This window comes from Takifugu rubripes, chromosome 17 (assembly GCF_901000725.2).
Source record: "Takifugu rubripes chromosome 17, fTakRub1.2, whole genome shotgun sequence".
Lineage (NCBI taxonomy): Eukaryota > Metazoa > Chordata > Actinopteri > Tetraodontiformes > Tetraodontidae > Takifugu > Takifugu rubripes.
This window is the reverse complement of record NC_042301.1, coordinates 16,803,998-16,819,729: the sequence shown is the minus strand read 5'-3', so window position 1 is coordinate 16,819,729 and position 15,732 is coordinate 16,803,998. Positions and strand designations below refer to the sequence as shown.

The window sequence follows — 15,732 nt, the reverse complement described above, 5'->3', positions numbered from 1 at the left end:
TATCACAACACAGTAAATATGGCAAAGCTCAAGAATTCAAATGAGGTTTAATGTGATCAGAACTCATGTGATACTTTTAATTTCAAGAGAGACAAATTAAATAGGATGTTGTGTTACAGTGATCTGTGGAAAAGAGGTCATGAAGAAAGATGTGGCAGGATGGAAACAACATAAACTTCATTGTTTTATTATTACTGGCAGATGCACAGGCTCAAGCCTGACCCACACTAAAATGTGAGTTATAAAGAGGTGGTGAAGGGACTTGATGGTAGTGTGAATATCCAAAAAACCCAACTGTGACTTTATCGGGCTCAGTTACAACTCCTCTCTTGGCAGGTTGACAGTGAGTAGTTTCTTTTGCAGGAACTCTGAGACGAAGGGAGCCACGGCTTCAGGCGTGTTGAGATGGGCGTGATGGTCGCCAGGTACCGTCACCACCGTGCGCTGAAACCAACGCAGGCAAGAAGGCGGATTAGCTGCAGAGACACTGAATCTCTTCCAGACCACCAGGACGGATGCTCTGCAAACTCACATCTCTGTCACGGAGAAACTGGAGAAGTGTGGAGGTCAGTTCATTCTGGGATGGTTCAGAAAGACTTCTTTCAGAGCCATCTCGTGCACTGGGAGGGATGAAACATGCACTGGGTTATTGATACTGGGAATTATGTTTACAGTGAAGATCCAGTGGGCACATATTTTGGATAAAATAAACATGAAATTAAATAGGGCGTGTTAGATGTTTTATAATAATGCTAACATATTATTCACTTAGAAGGAAAATAACTAAATAAATACTCATGCAGCCCCCCTCTATGGGTAATATAGTGTTAATACACATGATTGGAAAGAAGCCCAGAACGGAGCTGAATGTAGAAAAGTTTGTATTATTTATGAATTATAACATGACTCTCGACTCCAATAATAACTTTTAGATGAATCTAAAACGCCGAAGGCCTCCAAGTGGGGATTTTTGCTCCCAGAATCTCAGAAAATTAGGTTTAGTTACCACTACAGATTCTCACAATTCTTACACACTGGACATTTTAGAAAAATCTGCCTGTTGTGGCACAGATGTAACAAAGTGACGTAAACTCCTACAGACAAGAACAAGCAGTTTCTTACAGGACAATGAGAACCGATGCCTGAACCCTCGATAGCATCTCCAGGCTCTGCTCCAAACTGAAGCGCACAATATTTTTCTGAAATTACATCCACAGAAAACTGAAATTTGGACTTTTGTTGCAGAAGACACGATATACGTAAAGAGAGTGGCAAATGTGGGCGTTGGGAAGGTGAGAGGTGGCTCACAAAGTTAACCCGCAGGTCCCTGGAGAAGACAAACCCTGCAAAAGAGGAAAAAACATTGGTGTGCCAGCAGGAGCAGGAGAGATTAGTCCTCAGAGAGGCCAGCGAGACGCACCGTCTTCACGTTGGACTAGGCCTCGCTCTAAGAGCACGTGCACAGACTCTTTGGACAGACCGGGGTTTGCTGCCAACATCCTAAACAGGAATGACAGATGTTGGCACAGAGCCACCGAAATATGACGGGCAGCCCTGGACTCTTGTGATACCTCTCTACTGCCCCCTCATAGGTGTAGATCCTCTCCTTCCTTTTTTCATAGTGCAGCAACTCCTCAATGCCCCGTCTCATCACCGCGGGTAATTCTGCCTGACAAAGAAAACAAACACACACTCGAGTAACTGCAGGTCTGGGACGCGAGTTTGAAAACGGACAAACGTGCGTCTTTGTTTCCTATTCAAGGGTCTGATAGAACATAAAAAGTCTGAATGTGTGCGTGTGGACAGCTGGATTAGAATCTCTACTATTTCTATTGTTCCAGTTAGCATCTCTCTTTTAGCCACAATTGTGGGCATTAGCCGAGTATTGCCTGGTGTGTGTCATAATTACGACACGCATTTCCTGACTCGTCTGACCCCCCTTTTTAGGGTAATTTCCGCTGTTAAAGTGGTTCATACTGTAGCTGTTGGCAAGACTCCAAAACTGTCCAGAAGGATGAGAACATCCACCATGTCAGGATACAGAGCAGCAAACTGCGAGAAACACGATGTGCGTTAAACACGACGACAACCTCTTACGTGACAAACATAAAGACAGGGTAGAGATCAGACACGCACCACCGCAGCAATGTCACCACCTGTAAATAAAGGGTTTAATTGACTTACTGCTGCGGTGTTAACGATAACCGTTAGCAACAAACCCTGAGGTAAAGCTGCACTCACCCATGCTGTGACCTATGATGGAGAATGTCTGTAGCTGCAGAGCTGTGGGAGTTCATTTCACACCTCATTAAACAGCAGAATCCAACTGCTTCATTACAGAAGACTCACAGAATGTTTCAGTTGACCACAGACTGGAGAATAATCCCAGGGATAAATAACTTTTTCAAGTTACGCACCCTCAACAACTCTGCGTACATCCATCACATAGTCAAGAGCTGAATAAAAGGTCCCAGGAGGACGGTGTGATGACAACCCGTGGCCTACCAGGTCCATCGTCACATATCTGCACTCTAAAAGGGAGGAGAAAGATAAAGGACAATGTAGGTGTGTCATGCTTTATGTATCTCAATACATATTAATAATTATATATATATGTCTCATGATTTGATTGAGAACAGGTATTTGGTTTTCCCAATTAAAATTCTGATATTGGATATTATAAGGAACATGTATTTTACCCCAGTAAATGTTTTGATTTACTATTATTCTGGTACGAGATATAAAATTTATGTTTAATAACCCAATTCTAGTCACTCAATAGTGGTTGCACAAAGGTTAAGGGCTTGTTTTTGCATTTAAACTTTCAAACTACTGTTACTATCACAATGGCTCCTATAATCTAAGGCTAATTTAACGGCCTACTGTCGATACATTTACTGAATTAAATGCTTAATTACACAGAGACGTTGTGTGCAACAGTCACCTTTGGGTAGCAGAGGAATGAGGGTGTGGAAGGACCCGCAGTTGTCAGCCCAGCCGTGCAGGCACAGCACAGGACGACCATGATCAGGACCCCAAACTTGGCCCCTGAGTTCTCCCCACGGTACCGGGACAGAGAGCTGCGACTCTGGCAGAACCCCACACTAATCTCACCCAAGTGCAGTAGCACATTTAGCAAATGCCCTCATTATCTTTCTTACCTGCTTTCGCCATTGAAGTTTAAGTCAAACTGCTCGAAAGTTTCCGTCACAAGCACAGCCGAGTACTTATTCCACCCGCCTTGTTCGCAATAATAAAGTGGCATTTGTTGGGAGATTTCCTCCTTCACCAGCCTAAAATGTGCAATCCAAAATCGGAGGGTTTGTATAAGTCGCTTGTTACCTTTACTCAAGTCGTACAATGGCTTTTTGAACGAGGTAGCAGCGATGCAGCTGATGGTAAACGTGTCACGCCAGCAGGTCAACTTTCAAATTTACACACTGATTAGAGAAGTCAGGACGATAAAGGACCGATATTCAGTCCAATTTATATTCAATTCAAATCACAGATTGAATTAAATCAGTTTCATCCCACAGACCATATGGAGCAAACACACGTTTTGTCATTAAAAATTCGTGTAGTATGCGTATAATTTAAAATGGATTTTATCTTTCACATTGGGTGTATCTACAGATCGTTTTACCAGCAGCCACGCAGTAAAAAGCTTAGACATATGAGCTCATTAAATCAAATGTATCTGTTAGAAATTGTGCCTATAACTTGCATCGAGGTACTGGACCCGGTCCTGGTGCCACCTCCTGCATCAATGCTGCCAGGATGTGCTTCATGCTTTTCTCCTGGGATGAACAGAGCAGGCAGGCTTCACCTCAGCTCTGCCAGGTGTAGCTTGTGTGGACTGAGGAGCCATAGGTGGAGCCATAGGTGGAGCCATAGGTGGAGCCATAGGTGGAGCCATGGGTGGAGCCATAGGTGGAGCCATAGGTGGAGCCATAGGTGGCACAGATCAGGAAGCTCAGCCTTGCCTGAGGGTTAGCCGAACCCTTCTCCACCTACCCGCCCACGTCAACCTTAACCTCCCAGGTTTTCCACTCATCTTCCACCTCTACTGCTCCAGAGATCATCAGGTCTTTCCTCTTCTCCGTGGCTTCGGACCACATCTTTGGTGCTGTCCCCCATCCAAAGCCAGCCCCCCCCCCTAAGCTGATTGAACTGGTTGAGACTCGCTCCACTTGCCAGTGGAAGCTGGGCACACCTCAACTTGTTCAGGACAAATGATTGTGTGCTGAATTTGTCCTCAGAAATAAGCAGCCACTTGTGAATATCAGTACCATATCAATACCAATGTTAATGTATGTTTGAACAGGGCGCAGCCACAAAAAGCAGCATCACAATGGAGCTTCTGCAGCACTGGCGCCTTTGCTTCAATACTTGTTTTCATTCCTGAGGTAAAACAGGAGGGGAAAATCTTCAGAGGAAAGTCTGCAACAGCTAAAATATTAATAACGGGGAGCAGAAATCAAAGATGCCAGCGTGAATATCAAACATTCTTCAAAGGCGGTGGGTACAACGTAAAGGAGCTGCAGCCTCAAAATACGCCTGTGACACACCAAGAGGAGCAGGAACACACCTCAGCGCCAGAGCTCCACACCGTAATACCAGTCGAGCTTTATCTCCCACAACGGGTTACGCAACTCTAGCCCATTATCAGGCAATTTGCTCAAAAGGCTCATAAGTACAGTACAGAAATATTGATCAAATGTCTATGAAGTTTCCAGTTTCGCAAGCTTGGTGTAACATGGAAAACTCAATACTGTGACTATGGACAATTTCTCCACATTACATGAAGTATTACAAAGTGCAGTACAGTGATCCCTCGCTATATCGCGGTTCATCTTTCGCGGCTTCGCGGATTTTTTTTTTTTTTTACAGTGCCTCTGAATCCTGATTGGCTCAGGGGCTTTACTGTTGTCTAGAAATAAAATATTGACGCTGTACTGTATTGATTTTTCACTTGTCAACAGTTTTCGTTTCTGTACATTCTGCCAACTTTACGTTTGCACTTGGTCGCTTAGCAACCATGGTGAGAATGGCCACTGAACTTCAGCGCACGGCACAAGAATGGGACCCTTTGATGAGTCGTTCATTGCAGTTCTCAAATATAATTGAAGGTGGCATATCCGTTTATAAAAATCTTCTTGCCCAGAAAAAGAAAGAGCGCCAACAACTGCCTATAACAATGTTCTTCTCTCGGAGAAAGACTCCTGCGCCTCCAGTAGAAACAGACGCTCCAGCGGAGCGGAGTCAGGACGAAGAGGCTCAGCTGGGACTGAAATACGCCAGTGACAATGTTTCCAATCTTGTACAGTATTACTATATTAAAATTATTGTTTTAAACAAAGTTTGGTCTTTAAAACAGGTTTTGATGTTTGGTTTCATTCTACTGTTCAGTATTGCATTGTAAAATAATTTAAAAAAATAAAGTTGCTACTTACGCGGATTTCACTTTTCGCGTGTTACTTTTGGAACGTAACTCCCGCGATAAACGAGGGATCACTGTACATGTAAAATGAGCTTAAAACTGTGACTGATTATAAGATGTGTTGATGGAGGTTTAAATGTCTTAACGGGGTTGATAAAGGGTGGCCTTCTTTATACTGTCTCTTATAACTTGGCGTTGGGAGAGGCTGTCTGGCTGGGGGGCTGTGAGAGCACTTTAGTCTTGAGGAAGTCGGACACAGCCGGAGCAACAACTTCAGGATTATTCAGGTGGACGTGATGATCGCCTGGAACTGTAACAATCAGGTCCTGAAAGACAGACGAGGCTTGTCAGTGCTAAACCCAATTTATTTCTCTAATTATGTTTAATTGTTGTGATCATTCATCTACCCCTCAGCATCAGGTCGCTGCTAGAATTAGCAAAATATACCATTTTATCCATCTACCCAAAGTTCCATCTCTAAAAAGCACAGTGGCATATTTAAATACCACAGATATGCAAATGTCTGCCTTTCCATGATAACATAAAGAGAGACGATAGGACGATTGGTGCAGCTCCTACAGCCCTGCCGATGCTGCACCGGTCCTCAACAGAGTGTGTGCAATAATGAATTCCCCTGGAATCAAAGGTAGCTCTGCTTGAACCATGTTGTGTAGCAGGGTTGCTTCCTTTAAAGGACGGCACCATTCAGGAAGCTTCAGAGTCCTGCTGCTCTTAAATAAACCAGAGAATAAATATATCAGCCTCACCTTTCTCTCACGATACACCTGCAGGAGGGCTGATCTGTACGTGTCTGATTTGTCGTATTGTTTATTGAAACCATCTTCGGCTCTGGAAGGTTAGGAAAAATGATTGCGTGTGAACGTACATAAACAACTTTAATATTGTATTGAAGTGATTAAATAATAAGTAAATAAGAGATGGGTCTTACAGGACTAGTAGAATAGGGGATTTTATCCTGGACTGCATGTCGACTATCTGCTCCATACTCTGCCTTGCGATGTTTTTCTGCAGTGGCAAAATACAAAAGTCTACTTTCATTGTGACATGATTGGAAGAAAAGGACAAAGAGTTAAAGGTCTTAAAACGGACCAGATTAATTCGAAAGTCTCGGGAAAACACCACGCCTGCAGGAGAAAAAAGAAAGGATGCAACAGCTTTATTAAAACAACCACAGTCAATACGAAACAGGAGCAAAACCAGACAGACCTCCGTCCACTTGGACCAGTCCTCGCTCTAAGATGTTGTGGACAGATTCTTCTGAAATACTCGGGTTTCCAGCCAGCAGCCTAATGAAGAGAAGCACATTTTTACTGCTCCTCTCTGACTGGATATTCACTTCTACTGATCAACACCTCTTCACTGCATTTTCATAGGTGTAAACTCTCGTCTTCTCTTCAGGCCTTTTGTCAAACTGAATGATCTCATCCATCCCCCGCCGCATCACATCAGGCAACTCTTTCTGAAAGAGCACAGAAACATTTTCACTTACTGTCAAATATCATCACCGACGCAGGAAAACCTGGAACAAAACGCGATTCGTTTTTATTTGTGGGATGTTAACGTACCGGATCTGCTGGTAAGAATCCATAACAGTCCAGGAATACGAGCGCATCAACCATCTCTGGGTAGAGAGCACTGAACTGTGGGGAGAAGACAGATCATGCACAGGGCAACCTCCAGGCATTTGATGCTTCCTGCAGAAGAGCCCGACAACCACTGGAAAACTGGTCCTACCATCCCAGCAACGTGGCCTCCTGGACAACACAAAAAAGAGATTCAATCCCTAAGAATCCAACTGGGTGGTTAGTTAGTGGTGAAATGCTGCACTCACCCATGCTGTGACCAATAATGGAGAATTTATCCCACTGCAGAGCTGAGGGAGCAAATTTCAGAGATCATCAATCTTATCACACTTCTAGAGCCAGATTTGACCTGAAATGAATGACATCACTGGAAAACTGCACCACAGAATCTGGATTTGGCTGGAATTATTTATGTAAATACTTCATATTTACATGGAAATCCTTACTGAAGCATTTCGTTTATAAAAGACACATATTAAAAACATATAATCATCCCACCACGCGACCTCACCGTCGATGACTCTGCGTACATCCATCACATAATAAGGAAAAGAGTAGAGAACTCCAGGAGGGCGATGAGATGACAGACCATGGCCTGCCAGGTCTATTGCCACATATCTGCACTCTGACAGAGACAACAACCAAAAGCGTGACAGCGATTAAAAAAGTTAAATTATTCAATTAGGATTGAGCGTGTAAAGTCACTGATTATCTCTAGTCCGTCCGGTCAAAGTTCAACATCCAGAGTTTGTGAGAGACGGGCCAACCTGAGAGTACAGGTATGAATACAATCACACTTATTCTAAAGTCTTTATGTGGGATATTCTGTCAGAAGTTTCAGGGCACCAGCTCTAAAAGGTGTGAGAAGAGCAGAGACCAGCTGTGATAGAGCCCAGGAACACTGTTGCTCCCACTCGCATATACACATACTGTGCATAGAAATATATCCTGAAAATGTCATAAAAATCTGTCAATAACCTTTCGAGTTATTTTGTCAGAAAGATGAAGAGTTTATTCACAAACACTGGCTGTCACATAAGCTCTTTGGCAGAGGTAATAAACATCAAATAACCATAAGCCGTAGAAATAAGAGAGAACGAGCAGAAGACTCCATACCCACAATGAAAAATATTTCTAATCTGTATTGATTTTAAGGGATCATTCATCACTTCATTAATCATAAAAACTACAGTGTGGCTTAATGAAATCTGACTTATTAAGAACACAACAGTCACCTTTGGGTAGCAGAGGAATGAGGGTGTTGAAGGACCCGCAGTTGTCAGCCCAGCCGTGCAGGCACAGCACAGGACGACCATGATCAGGACCCCAGCTTTTACCCCTGATTTCTCCCCATGGAACTGGTACCGAGAGCTCGAACCCTGGACAAAACACTGCTTCAGCGGTGCACGTATGACCGTGTGTGACTTGTTAGACAGTGTTGGGAAGCACACAATGCTGAACATTACCTTGTGCATTTTCTTTTATTTCAAAGAATCTATATTTTTCTGCCATTTCTACACAATTCTACTATTTTTATACCAAAAAAACCCAACCAGTACTAATTTATCATTTTAAAATATACCAAAACAGTAATTCTCTTTGAGAAACCTCCCTGGACACATCTGTTTTTATTAATGAAGGATTAGATTTCTGAACACGGAAATTATCACGATAATCATTTACGTTTTCTGCATCTGCGTCCAATATTACTCAAAATATTAATCAACAGATTTCTATGGTTTCTTCAGTAGATTCGCTAATTATGTTTATTAAATTGGTCAGACATCCAAATGAAACAAAGTTTAGAAGTGATAATATTTTGAGCAACGATGCAATTTTATTATATTAAGATTATTGGTTTTGTTTATTACTTAAAAGAAATTCGTTACCGGCTTGTTTCATTGCGGTGGAGGTCAAGTGTCTGACGCCTTTCAAAACGTTTATCATATTGGAAGACATTTCTGTCGGACAAGTGAAGTTTAAAGCCAAAAGTATAAATAAGTGTGACGAGAAAAGCGAAACATAAAACTTTAAACTTGAAGGTGCTGCGAAAGACTCGAAACGTCTCTGAAATTGTCACTGTTTACGGCTTTTTCCGGGTGCCGAGACACGTGACTTATAGATCAACTACTATTGGATGAAATGAAACGAGACCTGAGCGTCTCAACCAATGACAGCGAAGAAGAGTCGCGGTACCTGTTACCGAGCAACCACGGAGGGAAAACTAGGGCACAGTTCATATATGAACATACGATATATACGATATATAATCATATAGAAATCATGCACATAGCAATCAAAACACACATAACATGAAAATATTTTTTTTTATTAACTACACACAGAGGTGCTATTTTCCTTCAAATTTTATAACAATAAAATAAATTGGTTTTATTGAACGCAAATTCACCGAAGTGTGTTTAATCCGAAACTACTCTGGTTTAACCGTTTTTGGTATTGTGTGCTTACGAAAAGCCAAATTTTAAGAACATCATTGACATAAACACTTTGTTCTGATTAGACAGCAAAAGCTGGTGTTAGGTCTCACACAAGCACCCTGCTGAGAGGACCACTGCTAGAAATAAAAGCATATTCACTCACACTCGCATTAAACATTACAAAGAACAAATTTCCAAACACATATATTTTATTTGGTCTGTTGCTTTGAATAGACACACATAGCAAATGTGAATAACTGTCTTCAGCAAAGGAACATCTGTCCAAATGCAGTTTTCCATCATATCCAAAACGTGAATCTCTTACTGAATGGAAACGTCCTGTGTGGGGGAAAAGGGACATTGTAGTCATTTAAGAAGGATGCCAAAATCTATGGATGAAGGTGAAGAAGAGAATAAGGATTTTTTTTTCTTCTTTGGCAGCATTGCAACAGTTTTTAATCCTTGGATGATCAACACTGACATCTAAAATAGTAGTATGACGTTCAAAATTGACGTAGGTGAGAAGACGACTTATGCTCTGTGAAGCAGCAAAGCCAGCAGGGAGGAATCCACTTGGGATTAAAGCCACCTGCACAGGACAGGTGAGAGCAGATGAGGTTGTGTGCATGGTTCTACATCTGCACACTGCCCTGCTGGAAAGACCCATGAGCTGTAGGCTGGGGCTCGTTTCATATGTAGAAAAGGTCACCTATGGCGACATTAAAGCAAAACTATCCAAAGCTCTGCAGCGGACACACAGTCATACTATAAACACTATAAACAGAAACTAGAGGCTCCACCAATTGTACTAAAACCACAGATCCCATTGCCACCGAATGATTTTACTTCCACACAAATTCCCCATGAAGAAAGAACTGCTGGGCTCTGTCCTGTCCAGCATCTGAAGGGTTTCACGTGTTGTGGCGAATATTAAGAATTATGAAACTATACAAACTAACAATCACAGAAACAACGAGGCAGACCAACAGCAACTACCAAAGAAGCCCTAAAAAGAGAAAGAACGAAAAAAAAGAGACCACAAAATCAACAACAAAAACTACTGATGACTTTGGAAACCATGAAAGAAGAAAAAAATAGAGCAACAATACACATTGACACATCCAATCCTACACATATAATCCCATCCACATATACATGCACCTTTGGTCATGTGGACAGGTGTATGCATACCCCTACATATGTACACGGAGATTTGTGAACATAATTCAACAGCTCATGAGGTTCGTGAACACATTCAGACCACAAACACACTAAAACCAAACAGCCACAACCCCCCCCCACACACACACACACACACACACTGACCCAGGCAGCGGGACAAGAGCAGCACAGAAGGACAGAACAAATAGAACAAACTTAAAATTGTATTTTCTGAAAAGATTCGTTAACAGCGATGTTAAGATTTGGGAAGCTTAATGAGGTGATCGATGTTTTTGCCATTCCTCCCAGCGGCCAGCAGGTGTCACTGTTCTGAACCATGTCAGATGAGGACAGATGGATCCTTTTGGAGCTGATCGTTGGACCCCGATCATTGCTGCTGATTCTAATGTTGCACCCGATCACCTCATAGACTCAGGATTCAAGAGATTTGATCTGTGGGGTTTGGTTCCCTCTAGTACACAGTTTGTTTCACAACCCTCACATGAGCTTGACAAATAATAAATCACTTGAATTTAACACAACTGCAAACTAAATTTTCAGTATCGGTAAATCAAAGATGGAATGGACCTTTTTCATATCAGACATGTCAAAGCTGATTAAATCCGGAAAGGTCAGCGGATGGAAAGAGATGTGAAGTAGGTGGTGGTGGTGGGGGGGGGGGGGGGGGGGGGGGGGGGGCTGGAATACTTTAATTGGTAGAACAGAGGGGGTATAAAAGATTAGTGTTCGCGGGAGGGGGACTCAGGCTGAAATTCTCACTTTAGTGTGACGGGATATTTCACAACTTTGCAGGTAATAACTTTTCTTTTAATGCCCAATAATTGTTGAGTTTGTGTTTATAATAAATTATCAAAAAAAATACAAATCTGTTGTGAAATATTTTTGGGAAGTGCCCCTGGTAACGCGAGACGCTGCTTTTTGTCTGTTTTTGTCTGTCATTGGTTGTTTTATTCTGCTTTTAACCCTGAAACCAGTGTTTCGTTTCACTCCTCTGAGGTCATGGCTGACTTTGAAACGGTTCTGAAGTTCTGGGGTCCAGTCGAGGCGGACTACGGTGCTCACGGGGGAATAGTGCTGACCCGGTTAGTGACTCCCAGGACACGAGCAGAACCTTATTGGGTTTTTTTGCATTTACTGATGGAATTCTGAAAGTTATCTATGCAGACCTTCCCCCTGTTATTGCTGCTGAATATCAACCAGCAGGTTCTCGCTGCATTTCCTCTTCTTTTCTTTTAGTTTATTCACAGAGAATCCAGAAACTCAAAAGCTCTTCCCCAAGTTTGCTGGCATTACGCAGAGCGACCTGGCAGGTAACGCTGCGGTGTCGGCCCATGGCGCCACTGTGCTGAAAAAGCTGGGTGAGCTCCTGAAGGCCAAAGGTAACCACGCAGCCCTCCTCCAACCTCTTGCCAACACTCATGCCACCAAGCACAAGATACCCATTAATAACTTCAAGGTGAGGCTGGTGTTCTGGCCCATGTTCTGGTGTTCTGGCCCGTGTGTTGTTATGAAGGTTTCTCTCACCAGCTGATCGCTGAGGTCATCGGGAAGGTCATGGAGGAGAAGGCTGGGTTGGATGCAGCCGGGCAGCAGGCCCTGAAGAACGTCATGGCCACCATCATCGCTGACATTGACGTGACCTACAAAGACCTCGGCTTCAGCTAAACGCCATCACACCGATGTTTCCAGCATCCAGGGCCTTTAAAAATCTGCGGTTTCTTTTGCTCATTTCCAATAAATGACGCTGGAATAGTTCAATGACATTGTTTACATTTGTAACCTCAATGGATCGTGACTAAACAATGTTGTAGATCGCAATATTTTCCTGTTAGTGGATCTTTTGCTGAAAAAATAAATTCTGCGTGTCGATCAATGTTGTCAGTCATCAGATCTTCTGTAATTCTCCTCCGACTAAACTCAACATTGTTACATCTTGTCACTAAAACCTCACATTATTCAGATTTCAACACATGCAAAAAGCAAAATTCAGACAGTGGACAAAATAAATGAGTTTTTTTGGTGGCCACTTTAGAAAATAGCCTTATTATTACTCACTAAGACTCACATGTGGAAGCTGGTGGAGATAAATCCTGATAATGTTCAGAGAAAAAGATGTACTTGGTAAAATAAGCACAAGAAAACCATCAAAACTGAATCATAAATGGATTTTTTTCACATTATACAGCGAAAAGAAGCGAAAATAAACCCTCTTGTCTTAATATCATCGTCGTGTTGCTCAGTTTGTGACGTCTGAAACAGCACAAAGATATTCGCCCTCATCAACACCCCCCTTTTCCAGTTTCTAACCGTGTTGGGGAACCTGCCCATTGGATGACTGTGCACGAGGGCCACTCGTGCAGACGTGACACCAGGCACAGCACGTTGGCTCACGCGGGTGATAGCTGAGCAACTGTTAACTGAAGTGGGCCAGGCAAGCATGTGACCCTGACCAAGCAGGGTATTATTGTCTCGGTGTGGCGTCTGTTTGCATCATTTAACCTCCAACGTGCACTATCCTCAGGAGCTGCACGCAGATTAAATAATCTTAAAAATATGTGTATAGAAACCAAACACAAGGTTTCCTGGTGGCGCAGCGGCGAGTATCGCCGACTCCTGCGTGTTGACATGGTCTGCCTGTACCGGGGGGTCCTCTCTGTCCCAGGTCCATGAGTGTGTAGCTCCCGCTGGGCCAGGGGGCAGAGCGGGGGGGGGGGGGGGCAGGTACAGGATGCTGAGCCTCCCACTCCAGTAATGGTTTTACCTGACGCCTTTATGTGCATTTCTCTTGAAATGTCTCTCTCAATGTCACACAAGAGAGTTGGTGCTATGTTTATGATTTTATTCGGTTTAAAGAACAAAGTCACGCGCACCCAGAGCAAGAAGAAGGCGTATCTGTTCGGCATTAAGATGTCATATTAAAATAACAGGAATATGTTAACGTGCTTAAAAATCAATACAAATATGAAAAGGTTAGACAGACATCTCCAACAGAAAGAAACCAGCCGGTCAGTCAAAGGTGGGCTGGTCGATATCAAAGGGCAGAGAGTAGCGGGTGAGGTTGGACAGGTAGAGGGCCGTTGCCATGGGAACGAGGCCAGCAGCTCCCTTCAGGATGGTCAGCAGCCTCTCTGTGGCAGTGGTCAAACCGTTTGGTGTCTGGGGGGAGCAGACACGTTTCATACATTTGTGTTTGATGAAATGCGCGGTTACTTTTGGATGTTAACACGGAAACATTAGAGATTACAGTCAGCTTTCTTTGCTAATTTAGCTTTTTTCTAGGTGGTTTAAGTGGTTTTTAATACCTTAAGTTAGGCGCTATAAAGACCTGAAGCCGTTCTCAATTGATTATTCTGGGGTGGGAATCAAACAGACCTGATCCTCTGCAAAGAGTAAAGGGCTCTGGAGCGAAGCAGCCAGTTTTCTCACGGCGTCGAGACGCTCTGGAGGCACTGAAGCATCACGAGCTACAGAGACAGACACACAGGACGGCAGTCACGGTGATGGATGAGCAAAACAGCACTCAGCAGAAAGCTGCGAGGGTCCTTTTACAACAATAAATGAAAGCAGTGTCGTCAGTTCTGCGCTACATTGCAGTTTATGTGTTTCATTGAGCTGCCAAAAGCATTTTCTGTACCATTAGTGACCATGAAGCAGACTTTTCCAAGGAAATATCCAGAGTCCAAATGTTTCAGGGATGCTTCTGCTGACTGCAGGCTTGAGCAAGACAAAACCATAAAGTAAACAAAGGTGTCTTTCCCACTAAACGAAGCACGAGTGGATACTGTAGCTTTGCTTTACTGTATAAAGAATAACCATTGAATGTGCAGCTTTTATTGTATGGGTACCTGAGTTCTGAGGACAGGTGGATGATGAACACCACCAAGTCGATCCTCGGACGACTCTCCTCATTTTCCACAGGTAAAGGCAGAGTCTTTGCGAGTCTCCTGTATGAGGGCTAAACTTGATTAATCTTTTGTGGATTGTGTGATTTATTGTCAAAAGAACCCCCTAAATAACCCCATTCTGCAGGAATGCCAGTGTCTGCCTTCTTAAAACCTGCTTCCGTGAGCATCCTGGAGAAAGGGGACCGCTTTACTCACACGTTCACGGTGAAAGTGGCCTCCTCCACCAGAACATCTGCTAAAGGCTGCTGCAGCTGCTCTTCGCTCTCCACCAGCTGGAAGAACCAAAGCAAGAACACCTGACACAGGAGATCTCAGGCTGGCTCAGGTGAGCGACACGTTCTATACTGATCACATATAATCTGGAATTACGGAAATATGTACACGTCAATTTACATATCGACAGTTTAATATCGTTAAACTTATATATCGATATATATATACCGTATATATGTCCGTAAACAAAAACGTTACCAGCCAGTAACGTGGAAATAATAAACACCGAAAGGTTTTGTCATAAAACCCACTCACCAAAATGTTGGCTGTGTTCAAACCAGGCAACTTACTAAACGGCTTCAACAACGACATCACGATTGAAAATACAACGTAGTGTAATTTCATTTAAGTAATCTCTTCATTCCGCCTGTTTCTTTCTGCGCGCCAACGTCGTCACGCAAATGACGCCATGACGTATCGTCGTCTTCTTCTTCTTCGTCTTCTTCGTCGATTTTTATAGTGGCCTACAAACCACAGTAACGGTGCCTAGCGCCACCTATCATACTGGAGCGTCTAACAGACTCCAGTACATATTGAAGCATTGTGTTCTTGGGTGAATGTATATTTAGCTTCCCTGACTTGGTTCTGATTCTCTAGTACTCCCCGCAGTCTGACAGTCTTTATTCGTTTCCCAGCTCCTTGTTTTTCGTCAGCCAAGTACATTACGAACTTCCTCTTTCGCTACACAGGCACATTGTGTGTTTGTTTCATTTCTTCTGTGCATATGGTCGTTGAGTCTTATAGGACCAGACCTTAAACTTCTGGATACATTGTCTTCTTTCCTATAGTAAAACTGACTGCTTTCGTATTTGTTAAATTCCTTTTTTTATTGTTCTTATTCCAGATGTCCTGCCTTCTAACGTTTATTAGATGCTGAATGAAAACGTCGA

The 15,732-nt window shown here is 43.1% G+C and overlaps 4 protein-coding genes across 7 annotated transcripts; 1 reads left to right on the top strand and 3 right to left on the bottom strand.

The window, feature by feature from the left end:
* Positions 1-28: 28 nt before the first annotated feature.
* On the bottom strand, positions 29-3,857 carry LOC101066295 (serine hydrolase-like protein). 2 transcript variants are annotated; one of them, XM_011616938.2, is made up of 13 exons: positions 3,725-3,857; positions 3,162-3,293; positions 2,945-3,088; positions 2,418-2,531; positions 2,242-2,283; positions 2,137-2,156; positions 1,978-2,052; positions 1,572-1,669; positions 1,421-1,500; positions 1,309-1,343; positions 1,123-1,199; positions 533-620; positions 29-444 (listed from the first exon to the last, which is right to left on the bottom strand). In XM_011616938.2, the coding sequence occupies exons 2-13, from the start codon at positions 3,172-3,174 to the stop codon at positions 316-318; spliced, it is 915 nt and encodes a 304-aa protein (XP_011615240.2). In that variant the 5' UTR covers positions 3,175-3,293; positions 3,725-3,857; the 3' UTR covers positions 29-315. The 2 variants fall into 2 exon arrangements, with proteins under 2 accessions (XP_011615240.2, XP_029706972.1); XM_029851112.1 differs by lacking the exon at positions 2,945-3,088.
* A 364-nt stretch (positions 3,858-4,221) lies between these two features.
* LOC101066525 (serine hydrolase-like protein) lies at positions 4,222-9,154 on the bottom strand. 2 transcript variants are annotated; one of them, XM_029851110.1, is made up of 13 exons: positions 8,934-9,154; positions 8,280-8,423; positions 7,556-7,669; positions 7,293-7,334; positions 7,196-7,215; positions 7,027-7,101; positions 6,814-6,920; positions 6,668-6,747; positions 6,551-6,585; positions 6,390-6,466; positions 6,208-6,289; positions 5,517-5,766; positions 4,222-4,821 (listed from the first exon to the last, which is right to left on the bottom strand). In XM_029851110.1, exons 1-12 carry the CDS (start codon positions 9,001-9,003, stop codon positions 5,623-5,625), a joined length of 990 nt encoding a protein of 329 aa, XP_029706970.1. In that variant the 5' UTR covers positions 9,004-9,154; the 3' UTR covers positions 4,222-4,821; positions 5,517-5,622. The 2 variants fall into 2 exon arrangements, with proteins under 2 accessions (XP_029706970.1, XP_003976103.3); XM_003976054.3 differs by having other exon boundaries at positions 4,223-4,826; positions 5,522-5,766.
* A 2,186-nt stretch (positions 9,155-11,340) lies between these two features.
* mb (myoglobin) lies at positions 11,341-12,537 on the top strand. Of its 2 annotated transcripts, none has more exons than XM_003976046.3 (4): positions 11,341-11,456; positions 11,639-11,746; positions 11,901-12,120; positions 12,192-12,537. In XM_003976046.3, the coding sequence occupies exons 2-4, from the start codon at positions 11,664-11,666 to the stop codon at positions 12,327-12,329; spliced, it is 441 nt and encodes a 146-aa protein (XP_003976095.1). In that variant the 5' UTR covers positions 11,341-11,456; positions 11,639-11,663; the 3' UTR covers positions 12,330-12,537. The 2 variants fall into 2 exon arrangements, with proteins under 2 accessions (XP_003976095.1, XP_029707363.1); XM_029851503.1 differs by having other exon boundaries at positions 11,393-11,456; positions 11,661-11,746.
* Positions 12,538-13,486: 949 nt separating this feature from the next.
* On the bottom strand, positions 13,487-15,286 carry pane1 (proliferation associated nuclear element). Its single transcript, XM_003976055.3, has 6 exons — positions 15,098-15,286; positions 14,765-14,841; positions 14,510-14,608; positions 14,299-14,378; positions 14,037-14,128; positions 13,487-13,820 (listed from the first exon to the last, which is right to left on the bottom strand). The coding sequence occupies exons 1-6, from the start codon at positions 15,185-15,187 to the stop codon at positions 13,671-13,673; spliced, it is 588 nt and encodes a 195-aa protein (XP_003976104.2). The 5' UTR covers positions 15,188-15,286; the 3' UTR covers positions 13,487-13,670.
* Between the last annotated feature and the right edge of the window lie 446 nt (positions 15,287-15,732).